The sequence below is a fragment of the Anopheles aquasalis genome, chromosome Y (assembly GCF_943734665.1).
Source record: "Anopheles aquasalis chromosome Y, idAnoAquaMG_Q_19, whole genome shotgun sequence".
NCBI classification, from domain to species: Eukaryota; Metazoa; Arthropoda; class Insecta; order Diptera; family Culicidae; genus Anopheles; species Anopheles aquasalis.
Window position 1 is genome coordinate 1,432,493 of NC_064879.1, and position 20,296 is coordinate 1,452,788.

The window sequence follows — 20,296 nt, forward strand, 5'->3', positions numbered from 1 at the left end:
ATCCAAAGTCACGTATGCTAAACCAACAGGACGGTGAAAATGCTAAACCAACTGGACCAACTGTAGGTGCAGAATCAGATTGTGTTTTACGAATGGTCGTTCCAAGTGCACGTCGCACTAATCCTAACTGACCAACCCCTTTTTACCCACATTTTCATGTTCAAATGTCGCGGATCGGTTGTAGTGCATATTGTACATATCTGGATGGTGCACAGCGAATCGGAATGCGCGTGACTCGAACCTTTTTTATTGAATGCTGCTACTGCTTGTATGACCATATGAACCGTGCGCCCTGACATTCTACTAACCGCTCATTTTCGCTTGTTTGGCAAAGGCATTAATTGCTCTTATGTTGTTTTGTTCTCCTCCGAGACTTCCTACCCTAATCTCCCGGCAATAATATAAACGAGAGGAAAATGCCCGAACAATTGTGGAAGTTGAAAATGTTGAAACGCTGGTATTGATAGTGCCCTTGTTTCCATCTACCTGTCCGTCCTTCTCCGGTGCTATTTCTCTAACTCTCACAATCTGAGCTACCATCCTTCTACTGCTACCACCGGTTTAAATTCATAAGTATAAAGCAGCCCCTAGTCGCCCAATATCATTGCACAGTATTCGCATCCATGCACTATTTGCTCAACATATATTGCACGTGTGTGGCCAACGCTAAAAGGTTGTGAATTATATTGACAATATATAGCACAATCTTATAGTGTTGCACACTTGCGGTCAATTTGATTGCACAAACAAATTATCGCGCTATAGTATCGCAATCATAATGAGCATCCAAGGGCCTCCTAACATAAGCAATGGAAATGAATAAGATTGTTACCTAAACCATAGCTTTGACCATGATCGTATGTTGTTGGAAAACAATTAAATGAATAAAACGAAAGTAAAACAAAAAAAAAAGGAATATTGGTCATGAGGTCATTGTTCGCACCTGAAGCAGTACTTAACGCTAACCTTCGAATGCACAATTATACAGAACTATGAACAAACCAATAGGAAAAAAAGGAACGATTGATCGATGCCCGATCAGAATGCCCTTTATATCCCCCTTTAGAGCTGCTTCAACCGATCAAGCTGCGGCCAGTCGACGAACTCGAGCGGATTGTTCCGTATGTAGAAGAGGATGAACACTGCCAGCGCCATACAACACAAAAAGAAAATCACGACATCGCTGGTGTACTCCTTGGAGAAGATGATGAGCATGACGGCGACGGCAATCGGTAGCGTCAGGCAGATGAGAATCTGTAACCCAGGAATGGAAATGAAGCGGCAAGTGAGCCAGGGGGTGTGATGAGTGCTGCGCCGATTCTGCACTGCTGTACTTACGGTCATGGCGCGCGAACGTTGACGAGGCACGATGGGGAAGATGGGGCGACCGCCTGGTTCACGGAATGTGCCGAGAAAGAAGTCGATCTCATCTTGCCGCACGCCATCGGCGAAGTTATTGTAGCAATAGCGAATGAGCGAGCTGCGTCCATCACGCAGCATACCCTGGACCGTGCGCTTGCCTATGCGTGTAAAGTCCGTCTTCAGGGCCCGGGTGCCGGAGTACTGAAGCGATACCAGATCGGCATTATCGGCCCATACCTGGCGGGAAACGGTAAATGAAATACATTTGCGTTTGGTTCATCCCGGCTGGCCAATGGCTGACGCTTACCGCTTTAAAGACATTGTCAAAGCTAGACTTGGGTTCGATGTGCTTTGTACCGCGATCCAGCACGTGCAGCTTAATGAGCGTCTGCTCGAGGCTACGCTTGGCGAGCTCACTCTGCACCACGTTCGTCCGATCGAGACAATCGATGCAGTTCGTGCGGAAGACACCGCGCTGCAGCGAGTGCACCATCGCCGGCGTTCCCGCCTCGTACACGGTGCAGTGGAATACACCGAACTCGTCCTGTGCGGCCGCAATGCGGTCCATCAGCAGACTCACCCGATCGTAGCGCAGCTTGCGGCACTCCCGATGGAAATCGAACGCCTCGTATCGGAGGGCTGGATTGGCGAACGCCGTAATCGTATCCTCATACGCCTTCGCCAGCACGCCTTCCGCCCCGCGCTGGTCAACCAGATTGATCAGTACCTGGCGTCCGTACCGACTGCACTGGTCGTAGAAGTGCTTCGAGCAGGCAATCAAATGGTCACCGTCCGGTAGCAGCTGCGGTGCCGGTTTGTACGCCAGGTTCGGTGTCTGCTGCCAGTACAGTGGAATGCTACCGCGCGTCTGCACAAAAGATACCCGCTCCGAGCCGCACGCAATGATTTGTTCCGTTTCAACATAGTTAGCCACTTGGCCGCTGGAATTGATGCCGCGCGTAAACAACCGGGTGCCGGCGCGTTCACGCGACCGCCTGGAAATCAACGCCCAGCCAATATTATGTCCGTTGATTGTAGCACCGTTGATACACATGACTGCAATGGAGCAAACCAGAGCATAAGTCGTCCAATTAGTTCCCTGCATCCGCCGAGCCTACACGCCCTTCTCCCGGCTACTTACAGCCGTGCATCAGCGGTAAACAGTAGCGTTGAAACTCCGGTCGATACCATTCCTCCAGCAGCGCATGGTTCCAGACGAAACGTGTATCCGCTCGCTCGTACATGCTGGTCGTGCCGCGCAGCTCCCGGCATCGCTGCATCGACTGTGTTAGATCGTAGCTGTACGAGAAGTAGAAGAAGGGCGTAGCGAGGACGCTCTCAATTGCCCTAGTGCACAGCCTGTCGTCCACCTCCTGCTGGAAGCTTGGTTCTCGCAACGGTATCACGTAGACACCCGCCAGCCGATAGATTTCCTGGTTCTCCAGCCATCCGATTGGTACCCTGTGCTTTACCGCCACTAGGTACGGTCCGCTAACGCACGTAATCAGGCCCAGGATGCCGCAAATTGGGCGTGTGTCGCTTCCTTCGATCGGTAGATGTGACACGCCTTCCGAGGCTGCAAAAAGGGATCACAAGTGGGTAGCAAGGAATGCCGTTGTTACAAGCAGCCCGCAGATTACACCATCTGTGTTATCGTACCGTTCAGCGTAACGTTTCCGGTGATTCGATCGATAATCAGATGTTCTTTCATGCCTCTCGGTTCGATCAGGAAACTGTGCTGCGTGGTGTACCTACAAAGAAAAGCCCCGGGCCCCAGGGGCCACGCGCCAGGAAATTAATTGACCATTGCGAAACTGTTGCTACAGTAGTTAAAGCACGGCTCTCGTTCTCTCACAATTCCAGCTGCCTACCGAGCGCCTCATCCCCCGCCCGTCTTGCAGCAACCACACTCTCGGAGCAGCTCGTTATCGCAGCAACCGAGTCGCGGCGAAGCAAACGCGTACCCCATACTTACAGCAGCATATCGTTGTGGAGCGGTAGCGCCATTTTCACTGTTTTCCTTCCCCGACGAAACGGACGAAAATCGATGACGATACACGAAGCTCGGACGGCGGTGCCACTGCAAACTTGCTGCTCTCTGCCCTGCTGTTGGCCACGCACAGCCTCTGACCCCCGCACCCTGGAGCCCGGACCTCGGATGACAGCTTGGAATATCCCGAAAATGACAGTTTGGAATCGGTTCACCTTGTGAAACGGCCTAGCGGCTGCGGAATGTGATTACCACGAAGCGGTGGCAAACGTAGTAGTCCTGATGATTGAGCAATTTTATTTCCTTGCCTAAATTGCTCGTCCCTTAGCAAAACTGGAACAATAAACTAGCGGAGCATTGTGTGTATGATGGGAACATAATCGTAAACAAACAACGGGGAGAACTGTCAAACGTCAACATAACATGCGCTGTATGCTGCAGCATGGAACACCGGTTTCCATCAGCAGGCTGACCTGCTCGTAAGATCGACTAGAATTAACAAATTTGTTGCATTTACAGTAAGTATTCGGCTTGTTTCGCGCGCACAACAACCGCTATCACCCTCTAATCCGGTAATTCATCTACAAAACACAGCTACAGATAGCCACTGCGTCCACCGTAGCTCAAGTGAACCGCTCCTTTTACGCAATCAACAACACAAAGTAGCGCCTGCCGAAGCGCTGTTTACGGCCAGCGCCAACCCTTGTGCAGAACGTTCGAAGCGACCAGAAGGAGGCAGTCATGATTCGTAGTGTGGTACGGTGTGCGCACGTGCGAGGCCGCTCGCACTATTCGTCCGTGGCAGCGGCAGCCGCAGCCAACCAGGGGGCCTCCGCCCGGCTGGACGAGTTCCGGACACTCGAGACAAACACGGACCGGCACGGTCCGTCCACCCTCGGTCGCTTCTACACGATTCCGGCCGAAGCGCGGAAGCAAATCTTCACGTACGGCGGTCTACCGAAAAGCTACGAGCGACAGATCAAAACCTTCAACGAGTGCTGCCTGATGGTGCGACGGCCAGCGGTCGAGATCATTGAGCTGCTCCGTGTGACCGACTTCAGTCGCCCGGTCAACCGTTTCGTGCTGTACGGGGAGGATGGAGCGGGTAAATCGCTGACACTTGCCCACCTGCTCCACTATGGCTATCAGCAGCAGTACGTGCTGGTGCACGTACCGTGGCTGCCAAATTGGCTGAAGCGTCCGAAGGAAACGGCCAACGCCAACTCAGTCGAGGGGTCACTCGATCTCCCGCTCGATGGAGCCGCTTGGTTGGTACACTTCAAGAACCAGAACGGTGCCCTCCTGGAGCGGCTTGGCCTGACCGTTAGCCGCGACTACGTGTGGACGAAACGAGAAACGACACCGGCGGGTGCGCCATTGCTGGCGCTCGTCGAGCACGGCATCAGCCGGGCCAAATTTTCCTGCGACGTCATTGCCGGTCTCGTACGCGAGCTAAAGCAACACTCAACGGCCGGCCGCGCCCGCACCATGGTCGTCATCGACGGCTACAATGCGCTGTTCCACCCGCACACGCGCATCCTAACCGAGAACAAGGTGCGCCTAACGCCGGATCGTATCACCCTGGTGCAGCCGTTCCGCGAGATCACGCGCAACGACTGGACAAACGGCGTATGTGTGCTGGCGGTCGATCGGCTCGCGCTCACCGAGGACCGGATGGCCTCCAACTTGCCACTGTATCTCCTGTACCGCGAAGGGTTCGAACATCTCGACCCGTTCGTGCCAATCCGCGTCGATGGTTACGATGAGACCGAGTTCCACAGTTGCATCCAATACTACCTCGATCGGAAGTGGATTCAAACGTCCGAACCGGGCTTCGACGTGGAACTGAAAGCTCTCAGCTGCCAGAATCCTTACCAGCTCATGCAGCTGTGCGCATCACTGTGAGCTCTTGACAGTTGTTAAAACAGCGGAAGCGGAGGGGGCGAACCTGTATTCAATATATGTTTAACGTAATAAAAAGGTCCAAATGCGATCACACTCACATACGTGCGTGGATAGAATAACCCATTAGGAGCTCTGGCATTGATAACGGCCATGCGTCGTAAGGCTCTGGCACATCTGTCTTTTTCCAGCAGTGCCTTTGATCGCTTATTCATCGTAAAGACAGTTGTTTTCAGTTTGGCGTGTATGCTGCCGGTTGCTTACCTCACGTATCACATCTTCGATGTCGCAATGTGTTGCAGGACGAATACCGGATTGTTGTGTGAAGTTGTGCCGGTACAGATTTATTGAAGAACCATTAGTAATGATTAAATAAGCAAATTTTCTTTTTTTTAACAATTTATAGATTTATTCATAGGCCTTATTATCTGCTTCTTCCGACCCCACCAATTCGCGGTGGTGCAATGCTCCATCGCAACCGATCACACGCGAACTGGACGCCCGTGCATAGCAGTCGCGAGAGGGGAATGAAAGGATTTTGTTTTTCAAAGGACATGCCAAACGCCTCCAAAGTCGCAAACGTTTCCGTCGTCGCAATCGGTGCTACGCAACAATGTGCTCGTATTGCGCCAAGCAAAACAACGATCTGCGACATTTGCGCGGGACATTGGAGGGGGACCTAGGGGAGGAGGGCAGACCTAGGGGAGGAACCAAAGGCGAAGCATTCGCTGTACTGGTTTATTTACCGTATATAATTACTACATTACAACATTACTTCGTGCGCGCGTACGGGAGGGGGCAGTGGGCCGAGATGCGTGTCACGGCATCGAGCGCGTCGCGAAGCAGATGCCCACGCTACCCAATAGAGATGGGCGGAAAGGGTTACTGACATGAAACCACTATCTGATGTCGTTGCTTCCTAACCTAGGTTTTGTTTTGGAGGAGGTGTTCCAGAGCTCTACGAAAAAATGGAAGAGCCAAAACGCACTCCCACACCCACAAATGATCATATTCCTTTTAGTCTTCATCCTCTAGTATCCTTTCAGCAAGGAGGTATTCTGCTCCATTTCCTATTAGTTCTACAGTTCGTTCTTTTCTCACCCATTTTTCCTCCCTCCCGGTTTTTCTTCATCGTGACTCCACCCTCCCGGTCTCGTTTTCTAACGCTCTCCAATATGCCACTTCATTATTGCAGGTTTTGTGCGTGATGGGCTCCGACAGCACCGACCAACAGCGGTGGCGACGAGGCGAGGGAGTTGTTCGGTATTAAACGTCAGGGGAAGAATCAACATCAGCATCCTAGCCGTAGTATAGCATACATCCTTGCGGCAGTGGCGCACACTAAAGGTAAGGCCCCGTTTCCTCTCTATTCCGTCTCTATCACAATGGACTTAACCATGGCCATCTTTGCTTTTGTGCCACATTCCGCTTCCGTTGGCAGTTGTTTTTCAAACACGTGTCGCTCGTTGCCCTCGCCTTGCTGTCCACCAGCTGTATCGCTGCCGCCGTTCGGGCACAGTTTTGACTTATTCGCTCGTTAGATAAACCTATTCTAGGTAGACACAAAACAAATAATGTGATAATGTGTGTGCGTTCACTCCTATTGCTTGGCATACTATTGTGTGGGGTGAGATGTGGGACGTATTCTTTCGCTGAACCGAACCGCCATCGATGCACAATTCAACCGACAATTCGGGTGCCTCGGGCCACCGTTACAGAATTCATGGGGTGTTCTCGTTTCAACTTCAAAAGAAGGGGAAGGGGGTACAAATACCGTTAAAGATGTGCAACAAGCTGTATGAATGTTACGTAGGCAGCATTGGGAGACAGTAATGCACACAACAAACGTTATCTTCTAAGGGATGCTTTGCTCTCTCTCTCTCTCCCCTCTCTTTCTCTTTCTCTCTCTCTCTCTCTCTCTCTCTTTCTCTCTCTCAATCTCTATCTCTCTTTTTTTTTTTGCTAGCGGCCTCGAACCACTAACCGGATTGGCACCCGAAACCCAGCAACACGCGATCAACGCTGCCCGAATTGGCGACGAACCGCGTATATTTAACTCCGTACCGGGGCAAGGGTGCCAGGGGTGTTTCTCGTTGGACTCCCGTTTATACATCCCGGACGCCCGTACCATAGTTGGCACCGCCGGCCTTGTTCAGGTGCATCTTGAACATCTCGAGGTCCAGGTCTGCGCTCGTTTCCACCTGCAGCTCGACGGCAAAATTCTGCAAAATGAATGAAGCGAACGGTAACGAAGGGGTTTAAGGCCGTTACCCGGTGACCGGGCTGCAGCTCGGGGTGGAAAACCTACGTTGATCACATCCTTGATGATCGACTTGTCGGTGGACATCTTGGCGCGCTGCATCACGCCCACCTCCGGGCCGATCCAGGTGAGGAACAGGAACTTGCTGCGCTTCGACATCTCGTCGCCCATCTGTATCCGGATGTAGCCGAACGCGCGCTCATCGTCCTGGAACTCGTCGCAAAACTCCTGGAAGCCCTGGCCCTTGGCCGAGCACACGATCGTCAGCCCGTCGAACTTGAACACCGCCCACTCGTTGTCGGTCAGGTTGGAGCGGACGTCCTCGTACGCCTCCCGGATCGCGTCCTTGTCCAGCGACGTCGGCAGGGCCATCTGTGCGCGCAACAAACCATGCAATGGAATAGAGAGTGCGTTGTTGGTGTTAGATGAGTGACGTTTCAAAGTGACTGCGCGCACGACGGTTTCTATCGGCTGGCTAAATCGAAAGTGTGCGAAAGCGGCGCCATTACCGCCGACGACACGAGACGCGGTGTGCGCATACCGAGACAGGTGCGCGAGCAGATCTGCCCATTAGGGCAGACATGCCTTTCGCGATCCTACAGCACGCCATCATCATGCCAGACGGCGCCATTGCCGAGAGTGGGCGAGATAGTGAATTGTTTCACGCAAGTGCAGCGAACGCATGCATCGCATGCTAGCCGCTGCTAGCATCGCCATCACCATAAGCCTTTCTCTTTTGTTAGTTCGCCCGTTATTTGCGCCCAGTCGCGTCGATGCGCTCCGTTATGATTTACCGCTTTTGCTGCAACATTGATTGGCGCTCGGTACGTTGTTGTTTCACTTTCCGTTGCCCCCCTCCCGCCCTCCTGCCATCAGTGCGGCAATCCGCACGCAGGAGAAGCAGTTCAGGGGTTTTTTCTTCGTTGCGGGAACAAACAATTGCGCGCATGATGCGCCGCCCATCAGCCCTCAGGCAGTGGCGAGACGAGTGGCGAAGCGTCTCGATTGCCTTTTTTGCACAGCAATGCAATCGAGCTGGGAAGTGGTTGTTGTTTACTCACTGTTCCGCATGCCGACCAAGTCCAAGGACCTAAGGTACAGAAAAAAAATTGCAAAAGAAAAAGCACCACTGGCCGGCCAGTGTGCCAGGGGAATTACCTGCGGACCAACAGCTGGATCTTGGACTTGACACTTGGCCGCGCAATCAAACGAGTAGTGTGTGACCACAGTCAGCAGCGCTGGCATACTTCCAACAGCCAACCTGCTTGTCCAAGATAAGTGGCCTAGAGTGGATGGTTTGTTTGTGTAGCACAACACATTGTAGCAGAGAAGGAGTGGGGCTCACGACGGCGATAACGACAGCTCATCCTGGGCCCTGTATGTGCGACCCGCCCTCCCCCCCCCCCCCCCTCCGGCGGTCATTAATCAATTCTGTCTCCGATCGTACCCATTAGAACCAGGATTCCGGTCATCCCCGTAACGGAATACTCGGAACGGCCGCACGTCCGCAAGTGCAGTCGCCGGCAACCTGTTTTGTACCAGGGTTGTACCAGAGCTGCTTGTCAGTAGGCGCACTAGATAGATCTTCTGCCCAATGCACGCGACAACGCCAGTATCGGCTGCTCTAGCACTAATTACTGCCGGTCGGTAACGGTAAATGAGGGACGCGAGTGAGACCGAACGCCTACAGTGTGCCGAGGCAAAGTGTGCGGATGAACAATTTTATACTTTTATTAGCAGTAGTATTAGCAAAAAAAAAAAAAGAACAATCCATTAGCACCGAAAATGCCACTGCGTCCAATCCCGTATATGCCGGGGGCGAAGCCTAGCCAGTCTCTATCTTACAGGATGGCTACTGATCAGTGCCATCTTTCCCATCTTCTTTCTACTGATCAGTGCCAGAATCTCTAATGGTTTGGCTCGATTCGGCATCTTCGCCTTCTGATGATGACCTCAACGATTAAATACAAGTTCCACGAGATACCGATCTGGTACTTTTGCTGATCTGATCATTCACACACAATTATTTTGAAGGTAATAATCCATGGTTTGATAACCGATTTGGTTAGAACTCTGCTTGTATTTTCGTTGCTAATCAGAAACATTTCTAAAAAGACATCCAGTTGCACAAAGCATTGCAGGTCAACAAAGCTGCATTCCGAAATCCATGGGAAATGATTTAAAGAACATTGGTTTGGTGGATTGGTGCCGATTAAAAAAACTACAGAAACATAATTAAGCATAAGGTATCAGCTTCAGAAGCGTAAGACGGAATGCATCTAAAATTGATGAAAAATCTAGTTTTCAATGGGATTTTTCAAAACCATCCGAGGGTACGGAAATGCAAACTTATTATTTTGCAATCAAATGTATTCAGTTAGCTAAAAATACTTTCGCCACACATTGACTTGTTTTGTAAAGGCATCTATAAAAAATTAACAGTGAATAAATCGTAATTGATTGAAAACAGGCTGAATTCGATTCTGAATGGTTTGACATTTAACGACATGATAAAAATGTGAGAGCGGCTACAGAAAGCTGGCACAGCCTATCGGTAAATCTTTCTTTCTATGGATTAATTATTTGTCTTTTAATTTTTTGCTTTGTTATGTACATATTTTACCTTGTACTGTGTAATTGTGAATAAAAAAAAATCGTTATTGGATTTTTTGCAAAATTGTGCGTTGTTTTAGTGTAGCTCTGTCGTTTCATGTGTCAAAACCAAACGGAGGGAGAGGGGATTTTTGTTTATTGTGCCCCCCGAGCCCCCAAAAAGGGTAAAGACGGCCCCGACTGCTGACCAATCACATTCAACAATCTTTTTAGCCCTTAGTCTGCGAATACTGCGAGTGGCGAAGGTCGACATTAGTATCGTGAGTATTCAAGCGACCATCTAGAGGAGAGCTCTTTTGATCGATCTTCAATTGATTTCCTTGAATTGAATTCCCTGTTAGCGCTTTTTGGGAGGAGGGGTTGGGGGGGGGGGGGCTTTGTTGTGGCCCTGGGCGTCTGGCGTCCCTATCGCTCTATCGCTTGGTTAGCTTGGTGCATCCTGCGCGACGAACGCGATAAGTCCAATGAGGTTATCACTTTCGCATCCCCAAAGGGCTCCCCGTGCCTTGCGATGCGAATGATTAATGAACCCCCGGCCGGCTAAGGGGGGTGCTTGGTGGCCCGGGAGGCCCTGGCCAAACGAGGTCGGTTCAGTCGGCCGCCGACCCTCGGCCCGGGGCCGAACTGATAACACATCCATGCAAAAGGGGGGGGGGGGCACCACCATCGATATCACGCAGGAGCGTTTAGTTAGGACGTTCCGCGGTCGGATGACTCATCCGACAGTGATGATGTCACGCTCCGCCGGGTCCTCAATGCGCCCGACCCAAAATCGCCATTTGATAGCGGCCGCGTCTTATCGGTGGTCTTGCATCCCATTGGCCCTGGGGTGAGCAACAAACCGCGAGCAATTGGACCGGGCGACTGATTGAGCCTCTCCCTTTATCAATTCTGAAGCCCTGCGCGCCCGGTTCGCAGATATTTCCACACATCCGCTCGTCGGGGTGGGGGGGCGCCGTGCAATTCCACTATCACGGAGCGCACATAGGGTCCCCGCGCCCCATCGATGAGTCAAACAAGTGCCTCTCGTACCGTATGGTGGAAAGGGGCGGGCGCAGACCGGCGTGATGGAGCTGGAGACCGATTATTCATTGAACCGGATACGCAACATACGGTCGGTGACTCATTTCGGTGAAAAGCCCGCGACGTGGCGCGACGGGAAAACAGGACGGGGAACTTTGCAAGCGCCAGGCCCCAACCACACCAACACACGACGCTTGCAGCGCAAACAAACAAACATAATGAGTGGGTGGCAGAAGGGGTGGGAGTTGATGGGAGAGCACATCGCAGACGCGCGACTCCAGCAACGCTGCTGCTGCTGGTGTCGCTTTCAAGAATGTGGATCACGTTCTAATGAGATGTGTGCGTCTGTGTGCGTATATATTCTTTGTTCTACCGTATCTCTCTCTCTCTCTCTCTCTCTGTCTCTCTTTTTCGCTCTAGCACGCGCTCTTTCTTTCGTGCTCCTTTCGTTTCGGTAAACGGTGACAAGGCCAGGTTTCCTCCACGGCCACCACGCCGCCATCTACCAATGGGGAGGGGGGGGGGGGGACAGAGGACACGAGGCGTAAGCCTTCTCCCCCCCGGGAGACCTTTATTGGAGTGCCAGCCGCGTTCGTCTCGACAACATTCACCTCCTTAAAAGGCGAACGCAGCGGCACGGAGCCCGGCATCGCACAAAACACACAACCACTCACACAGCGCGCGACACCGCCGGTGCTGATGACTGTTCTTCTGGACGTTCCATTTTAGGCGTCTTTCTTAGCCATCGGCGCAGACAGTGCACAACGCGCCGCGTTTGCGTGTGTGGGCCAGTGATATGCCCGGTGTCCTTTTCTGCTTCCTCTCGCGCCGCACGCTTTGGCTGTCTCGTTTATGCGTCCATGGCTGCAACGCCGGCCGGTCGGACTGGCATGCGATCTCTGGTTGGTGTTTGAGCGAGCAGAGATGAGAGAGAGAGAGCGACAGGGAGCAGGCGTGCAGCCGAATGAGGTCATGGTGCATTCCACACCGAACATCTCCCTTTCCCCCATGGGCGGCGGCGGTGGCGGTCCGTGTACTTGATGCTCCAGATCGTGCCACCTCATCGTCGGAGTTTGTCCGTCCGCATGCCAGGCCGTCGTCTCGTCGCGAAGGGAACGAGGATGGCAAAATGTCATCGCGGTCGTCGTCGTCGTCGTCGTCATCGCTGGAAATAGATTCTCTAAAGGAGTTGTCAAGGGCCCGTCAAGAAAGGGGGGGGGGGGATGGAAGGGACCGAACTCCCGAGATCCAGGCAGTGCTCGCTTTTCCGGGAATTTTTCCGGTCGAGGTGACCATTCTAGCGCTAGCGAAAATCGTCCAGACTGGTCGGTCGTTCTGGGCTTTGCATTGTGTCTCTCGAGGCATCTACGATCCCTTATTCTTTTGCCCCGGTGTTAGAGCGTCGTTGCGACTCTCCTCTCCTCTGCACTTTTGTGCCCAGATCTCTCTTTTGACAGTTATTATAGGGAGGGGGTTTCGGTCATTGTTGGCCAACAACAGGAACTATTTTTGACGATTTTTTGTGGCGTAACCATTCCACTTTATTATTTGAAGTGAATGACATATTCAACTATAACTTTTTTAAGAATATTTGGATCTTTTTTTTTTTGGGGAAGATTTATTAAAAACTTCATCCATGGCAACAAATTTAGGCAGTCGTGTCTTCGAAAAGATACTTTTTTTCCGGTGTCCCTCATAGCTGCGCGATGGGTCATCCGAAACACACACAAATTTTTTTGATAGATTGTAAGTTTATTCAGGTAATCCCGTCGAGGTTTTGTTGAATTTCCAATTTTTCGATGTTTGGTAGTTCTTTGAAGTGATGCTTTTTGCGATTTTGCAAATAAAAACGAGTTTTACATAATTGTTTAAACAAAAGTATCAACAACATTTATGATATCTCGACGAAGTTACCTGACAAAGGGTGTACAAATTATGTGTTAAAAATTTCAAAACAATCGCTCCAGTAGTTTTTACGGTACGAACGGTACCGGCTTTGGAAACATTGGGGAAACGCTCTTGAAAGTAGCGAGCTGTATGAAGCTTTGTATGGAACGCGGATCTTTAAAAAATCTATAACTTTCTAAGCATTGCTTTGATTGATCCAAAAATGTAACACAACATTCTTGAAACGATCAGCAGTCAGGGAAAAAAATGTTAAAAATATGTGTCACAAAAAAAATACACAAGTCTCTCTCTTACTGTGAATGATGCTATCATGGCCGATGGAGGGTGTGCAACTTAACGCCAAACGAAAAAAAAGGCTAAGCACAAAACAACAACAGTCGCTAGTAAGCGATAATGAACATTCACCACACGCGAGGCAGATGGTCATGGCACAATCCAATAAAACTACTCACCCCAAATTGGAGACCCAATGAACGCGACCATGTGGCCGAGGAAGTGCCGATGTACACTCTTCTACTTGGGATACTTTTTTTCTCTCTCTCTCGCCCACCGAATCTCCACACCAAATCTAATCACCGAAGTTTTGGGAAATCCGAACCGAAACCAACAGGTCTTAGGGGCCCTAACTTCTCACATCAGTGCACAGCATCATCATCATCATCATCATGATCAGCCTCAAGCTATCTAGCAGCAGCAGACCGGCCTGCCAGTCGGCAGATGAAGATCTCCTTTTCTCCTTTTTTCTCTCTCTCTCTCTCTCTCTCTCTTTATATAATTCTTCTTTTAGTGTTTTGCGGGACTTCCTCATCTCGTGATTCGCGAAATTCCACCACAAAATCGGTGGAGACGCGGGGTGTCCAAAGTACCTCCCAAAAAAAAAACAACACCACAAAACGATTTTGATATATGTGAACGTGCGTGTGCGTGTGGCCATGTGTATGTGTGCGTCTGGAGTCGGGTGGGTCCCGGTGCCGCGGCTGCGTCAATTTATCATTCCGGGACGGGTCGGCAGGTTGGATCGAGCGTGCCTACACAACCCTTACTCTAGTTCTACTTTGCCTGCGTTTCTTCCCGTTTCCACAGCCCCCCCTCCCCCCCCCCCCCCTTACCACGGAGAAACCTAACGGAGGCCAGCAGCACGCACCGCGCGGAAGGGTTCGAGTGTGGGAGGGGACTGGCGCTGTGTAGTAGCGGAGTTTGGGAAGGAGGAAGTTCGTTGAACTCACTTGTTGCTCTCGCTGGCTGGCTTTGGCTTTGGCTTTTCCAGCCTCACCGTCGAGCGAGACTGCGAGCATCTTTCCCCGAGGGTTCTGCACGGCAAAACTCATACTGAGATGCTAGTCATCTCACTTGAAGATTCTGGATCATTCAACAGAGTCGTCTAGAATGCCGAAACAGATCGTGCATCAGCTTGCGGGATTGGTTGGTGATACCGTATAACATACTGAGACCGAGAACCAGTGGTAGATCGTTGGTTCGTTGCAGCATGAGCGACACGAGCGTCAACTGCGGCAAATCTGTACAAAATCACAAAACTGCCGCAAGTGCCGCAACCAGTCTTCCAGAGCCTTTAAACGATGCCCGGCACTGCATCAAATTGCACTTGTGTTGGACCAACACTGTAATACAGGGTGCGCCGCCATCAGGTGCTTATCTATTTGAAGGTTGAATAACTCTGTCATTTTTCAACAGGTTATTGAACTTTACATTGAAAACTTCAACAAATTAATATCATTCATATCATAAACATCACTTTATATTGGAAAAAAAATCCTTCGCTAGTGAAAACTGCGGTTGTGCAATGGAGTAGCTTGCTCGTTCGCCGGATTTGACGGCACTGGATTTTTTTTCTGCCGATCTATGTGAAAACTATGGTTTATGCTAACAAACAGAAGGCGAAGAAACAATTAAAAGCAAATATTAGAGATTAAACTGCAAAACACACTCCCGAAATGTTATCAAAACAATGCAAAATGCCCGAAAAAGTTAATTTTTTGTGTGTTGAATGAAGGCGGACAGTTGATAGATACCACATTTTGAGTTAATTATCAATAAATGGTCTAGAATAACCTAAATAAAACTGGTTCATTTTCCAAAACTGGGCTGACAGAAATGACAGAGTTATTCAACGTTAATATGTATAGGCAAGCACCTGATGGCGCACCCTGTATGCTGTATGTACCAGGTACCACGGTACGGTGGTGGATGCTGGTACGTGCTGGTTCATTTCTTGGCCGGCGCGATCAGTGCACAACCGCGAATTGGGCAAATGGCCTTCTTCTTGTCGCGCGGGGCGCGCGCGCGCGCATAACGCGAGAACCTTCGCGCAGATCGCGAAAACTCCCCCCGGCCCTCCCCGTGCCATGTCGTGCACTGCCTTGATCCCTTTCCCCCTGCTTCCCCACCGAGCGAATGAGCTTCGTTTCGTTACCCCGCGCCCACAATCCACCGGAGGCCGGCGAAACGCACCCAACAAAAAGAAAAGCAAAAAGAAAAACGAAAAGAAAACTTGCCTTGCTTGCTTGCCGGGCATACGAACCGGCATCTGGCCAAAAAAAGGGGGCAATTTATTGTGAGGGGGGAGATATATAGAGAAAGAAAAAAGGGTGGTGGATGAGGGGGGGGGGGGGTGCGAAGGAGAGGGAGAGACCAGAAATGGGGTCGCGGTACGGTGTGGTGGTGGATCGGAAGTTCAGGAGATGCAGCGCACCGTGCCTGGAACCCGCCGCGGTGGTTCGTCCAAAGCGAGAGAGAGAGAGAGAGAGAGAGAGAGAGAGAGAGAGAGAGAGAGAGAGAGAGAACTGCGGCAGCCACAGATCACGCGGTACGTACGAACCGCGGTTAACCGGTTCCTGGCCTTCTTCTTCTTTCACTTTTCTCCTTTTTTTCGTCTCTTTTTCTTTCTTTTCTTCGCTCTCTCTCTCTCTCTCTCTCTTTCTTTCATCTCTCTCTCTCTCTCACACACACACACACGCATTGGTTTTTTTGTCTGTTTTCGGAAAGAAAGAAGATGCTTTGGGAGCAGCAGCAGCAGCACCATCAACAACAACAAAAAAGGGTCGAAAAAGAAAACCATACCCCGAGGAGAGGTTCCCCGCGTGGGGTGGATTTTGGAATCGATTACCCCCTCCCCCGCTCCTCCCTCCACCGGCCCCACCGGGGCCCACAAGACCCATGGGGCCGAACGGTGTTTTCAAATAATATTTTAACGAAATTATGAAACCCCCCCCCCGGCACCGCGAGCCGTGTCGATGCGCGGGCGTTGGTGGTTTAATTGATGGTTAGCGGAGAAGCTGGAACTGGAGATGTGTATGTGTGTGCGTGCGCGGAACCGGAACCATTGTACGGGGTACGAGAGAAATCGAAACCCGGCCCGGCCCGGCCCGGCCCTCCCTGTGTGCGTCATAAATGCGGCCTTTTCGATGCACTGAAGACAAGGAGGTTGGGGGTGAGGGCTCTTTTGCTCCAATCTCCCAATCTCTCGCTCTCTAAGCCTCTCCCACGCGTATATCTCGGATTATATGGACCCGAATCGGAGCCGGGGTTCGCCCAATTCCCCAAGTACCACCGCTCAGCTCAACGTCTGATGGCAGGTTGGCGCTATCGCGACGGCGCAAGTCACGTCTCGCAAGTGCACAAACAAGACAACCTGGCAGGCAGGCAGGTGATAGGGCACGTGGACCGGACGGACGGAGTGTGGAGTGGACTGACTTCCGCCATACCGGCTTGTGCAAACAATTGGATAAGGCCGCTTGCTAGTTGCACGTCGTCGTTTGAATGAGGCTAAGTCTGATGGAAGAGGCAGAGCCCCGGTGAAGCCGCAGGTGCTTATCGAGCAAACGAACGTGCCCCGGTATCGGTCCCCAACTCCCTGGTCACCTGTTCAGGCAGTTAGATAGCGGAGCGGAACTGGTACACAGATAGGGGCTACACTAAGGCACACTCAACAACAACAACAATCCTAAGCACCGTTTTCGCCCATCGGATATCGGGGCTGTTCACTCTGGGCTTCAAGGAGTGCTTACCATGCGTCTACATTATCTAGGACCTAATCCTAGAATCTTGTGCTTAGTCCATGCGTCTACACTGTCTAGAAGCTAGGGAAAATGTACGTAGCCCTAGAACATTTCTAGACGGAAATGTCTGACACTTTCGTGTAGCGGTTCTAATCAATTTAAGACCGGTTCTGTCAAGCTGGTCTGGTGATGTATGCGAATTGACAGATGTATCTGTCCAGACTTGTCTAAAATCATCCTCGGAAGAGATTCTGATCCTTAGCTTCCTGAATCCAGTGATCGGTGCAAGAGGAGCATCTTGGAGTCTGTTCCGGGAATCCAGGAGAATCCTGGCATATCCTAAAATCCTTTACGTCGCATACGACGCAAAACGATGCTTGTTCATTGTCGTCAGAGCTGGTACCATGCGTGGAGCCCACATTTAGCCCCGGTACGAAATCGCGAATCGACCATTAGCGCACACACGATTTACGATTTCCGTCCGTGGGACGCGATGCGCTGTTTGGTTGATTGTCACTCAACAACAACAACAACGACCGGCCAATCACCACCGGAATGAACGGTGACCAAACGGTGTTGACGCGTACTAATTGGAAGTGATTGGTGCCCCAATCCAATCCCTATCGTATCGGATCGGATCGTGGTCGGTACCGGTTGCTAATGAGCTTTGCTACTAGAGGTGTCCGCGTCACCCCGCAACTAACTAACTAATTCAGTGACGTCACTGGTAACCCCCCCCCCCCAAAAGTAGTCCAGCCGGTTCCGGGTGGTTTTCCTTTGCACTTTCCAACCACTCTAGAAACCCTTCGCCCTCTCCTTTACCACAGCATCAGCCTCAGCCCCGTTGGCCTAGTGGTGCCTCTAGTGGCCGCTACGCACCACCACCTCGACCAGTAGTATAGGCGCCATCCACCGTTTTATATACAGTTACCAGGCACCCCTCCCCCCCCCCCCCCCCCAACCACCGCCCCGATGACGGTCAATTCCATTTTGGGCTTCGGTTCGGTGGAATATGGTGAAATTGCCCCCCCCTCCTCATCTCCATTGCCTCTTTCACTCGCGCGCGCGCGCGCGCGCGTGTGATGGATGAGAGATTCCAGGAGCTTTCGGACCTCGGCCCAATTAGGTTCCCTTCCTCCCACCCCGGTCGGTCGACCGAGCCACGAAGCCGAAAGATAAGGCCCTACCTCAACACCGTGCCATCAACTTCGATCCAGAGGAGAGTAGGGGGAAGATCCGGAGCACGCCACGATCCATGCTCCTTGCTATGCATTTAGGGCGCATGAGCGGCCAGCTTTCACCTGGCTGTCTCGGAGCCGAATTCGTGGCACGCAAGTGGCCTGTTAAGGGAGAGGCCACGCCATCTTGTTGGATACAGCCGGCGGCCGGCCCCAAAAACTGCGTGCATCGCGTGCAGCAGCAGCAGCAGCAGCAGCAGCACCGCACGATGATCTCTCTGTCGCGTATGCCCAATGTGACACACCGATACATGCAGGCGTGTGCACGCACGCAAATGCACGCGTGTTTCACGGTTGCAACCCGTTGATGGCCTTCCTTCTGCATCCTACACCTTGCCCTTCTGCACCGCTTACCGTGTTGCACATCGAAATCTGCCGAAATAACAGACAAGCGGTGGAAAGCGGGCGGCGAGGAGGGCCTGCCAGAAAGGGGGCTAAGGGTCGTACGAAATGGTAGAAGAAAACAAAAACTGTATGAAGAAACCACATCTTCTCCCCTTTCTTCTCTCTCTCTCTCTCTCTCTCTCTCTCTCTCTCTCTCTCTCTACGTCTCTGTTTCGTGCAGCAATTCCCTTTTGCTGGAGACGCAGACTCCGGCCTTGCAGCCAGCTCCCTTTGGGCTTCGAACCGAACCTAGGAACCGGTTTCTGGACCCGGAGAGTCTCCCGGTCCCAGTCCCAGTGCCGGCCCCGGTGCCGGTTCCGATGGTGTCGTTGTAGTCGTGTCCCCGGGTCCGGTGTCCGAATCCGGGGACACAAAAAAAATCGGACCTATCGAATAATCTGCTACCTGCCCGAGCGAATCCCTGGTGGGTGATGCACCGCGGTCCGGTCGGGTCGCGGGTTGCGTCGCGAAACGTACCTTTCGTGGCTTTGCCTCTGCCATTTGCTCAACTTCCACCGAATCGGCCATTGCTGCTGTGCTGCTGCTGCGAGTTGATGGGAGTGATGTGCTGGTGGTGTTGATGATTGCGCACGCCGAAGAAGCTATCCTGGCTGGAAGGCTCTGCTGCTGCCGTTTCAGCACTACCTCTCTCTAAAGCGAGCCCGTTTGGCACACAAAACGCCACCCGCACACACTGACACACAAACACACACAAACTCACAAAAAACACACACCCGTGCGCACCACGAGATAGTCGTCGTCGTCGTAAAAGGACACGCTGGTTACCGTGGGCTGCGGCTGGGGATGAGTACACCAGCAGCAGAAGCTGATAATCGTGGGCGACGTACACTAACCAACCGGCAAAAGCGGGATGTGAACCAGGTTCGCTTATTCCAGAAAGCGTGTCCGCGCTGTTCCGCAGCTAGCTAGCAAGTCTCGCGGTTACCACGGCTGGCGGTATGACGATGCGTTCGAACGATGCTGCGCCCGGCGTCGTCGTCATCGTCGTCGTCGTCGAGTCAGTTGCGTGCACCACTACTGCGTAAGGAGCGATCAAGCATAGCGAAGAGGACGACCGCAACAACAGTTGTGTGCGTGCGTGTGGGCATGCTCGACTTGTTGATACCGAGCGCGACCCCTAACTCCCCACCCCCCCACCCCTACCGTTTCTCTATGCTCCCTGTGGAAGTTGCAGTAAGTAGCATAATTTACCATTTTTATATTTTATGCACACAGAGACTCGCTTTTACTATTTTTGCATCACTGTACAGTCGAATCGGTTCGGGCAGCATTCGGGGTCGGCGCAGGATGCTATGCACCACCCTCGCCAGCATGTAGCAAAACGACAAATTATGAGGTTTTAGCATACAGTTTTGTTTTTTTTTTTAACTTTGCCTGTTCCAGCCCCTACATCAACCGGTGATCGTTGAAACTACGGTTCAACAATTTATAGAACTTTAAGTTTTCTTTATTAAAGCTGCTTTCACACCGGAGGCGTTTTTGTAACGTTTTTTTTTTACCTGTGTACAATCTCGCTGTGAATTGCGAATTTAAGCTTTCTCGTCCGGCCCCTGATGTGAAAGCAACAATAGCCAGGCAG

At 51.6% G+C, this 20,296-nt stretch overlaps 3 protein-coding genes across 4 annotated transcripts; 1 reads left to right on the plus strand and 2 right to left on the minus strand.

Moving 5' to 3' along the window:
- Positions 1-201: 201 nt before the first annotated feature.
- LOC126579662 (phosphatidylinositol-3-phosphatase SAC1) lies at positions 202-3,491 on the minus strand. Its single transcript, XM_050243171.1, has 6 exons — positions 3,338-3,491; positions 3,022-3,113; positions 2,504-2,938; positions 1,670-2,418; positions 1,339-1,599; positions 202-1,254 (listed from the first exon to the last, which is right to left on the minus strand). The coding sequence occupies exons 1-6, from the start codon at positions 3,367-3,369 to the stop codon at positions 1,063-1,065; spliced, it is 1,761 nt and encodes a 586-aa protein (XP_050099128.1). The 5' UTR covers positions 3,370-3,491; the 3' UTR covers positions 202-1,062.
- Positions 3,492-3,717: 226 nt separating this feature from the next.
- Positions 3,718-5,358, plus strand: LOC126579663 (28S ribosomal protein S29, mitochondrial). Its single transcript, XM_050243172.1, has 2 exons — positions 3,718-3,870; positions 3,947-5,358. The coding sequence occupies exon 2, from the start codon at positions 4,094-4,096 to the stop codon at positions 5,255-5,257; it is 1,164 nt and encodes a 387-aa protein (XP_050099129.1). The 5' UTR covers positions 3,718-3,870; positions 3,947-4,093; the 3' UTR covers positions 5,258-5,358.
- A 620-nt stretch (positions 5,359-5,978) lies between these two features.
- LOC126579668 (coactosin-like protein) lies at positions 5,979-19,652 on the minus strand. 2 transcript variants are annotated; one of them, XM_050243184.1, is made up of 3 exons: positions 19,174-19,652; positions 7,563-7,886; positions 5,979-7,476 (listed from the first exon to the last, which is right to left on the minus strand). In XM_050243184.1, the coding sequence occupies exons 1-3, from the start codon at positions 19,222-19,224 to the stop codon at positions 7,360-7,362; spliced, it is 492 nt and encodes a 163-aa protein (XP_050099141.1). In that variant the 5' UTR covers positions 19,225-19,652; the 3' UTR covers positions 5,979-7,359. The 2 variants fall into 2 exon arrangements, with proteins under 2 accessions (XP_050099141.1, XP_050099140.1); XM_050243183.1 differs by lacking the exon at positions 19,174-19,652 and adding an exon at positions 8,673-8,795.
- Positions 19,653-20,296: the final 644 nt, after the last annotated feature.

Bases quoted from the DNA above. Each gene is read 5' to 3' on its own strand.
- LOC126579668 (XM_050243183.1), bottom strand. From the start codon at position 8,759: ATGCCAGCGCTGCTGACTGTGGTCACACACTACTCGTTTGATTGCGCG. The intron at 7,887-8,672 runs GTAATTCCCCTG...TTGCGCGCACAG, and splicing joins ATCCAGCTGTTGGTCCGCAG to ATGGCCCTGCCGACGTCGCT. The intron at 7,477-7,562 runs GTAGGTTTTCCA...TTCATTTTGCAG, and splicing joins TCATCAAGGATGTGATCAAC to AATTTTGCCGTCGAGCTGCA.
- LOC126579662 (XM_050243171.1), bottom strand. From the start codon at position 3,369: ATGGCGCTACCGCTCCACAACGATATGCTGCT. The intron at 3,114-3,337 runs GTAAGTATGGGG...TTTTCTTTGTAG, and splicing joins CTCCACAACGATATGCTGCT to GTACACCACGCAGCACAGTT. The intron at 1,600-1,669 runs GTAAGCGTCAGC...GTTTCCCGCCAG, and splicing joins TTGACAATGTCTTTAAAGCG to GTATGGGCCGATAATGCCGA.
- LOC126579663 (XM_050243172.1), top strand. From the start codon at position 4,094: ATGATTCGTAGTGTGGTACGGTGTGCGCACGTGCGAGGCCGCTCGCAC.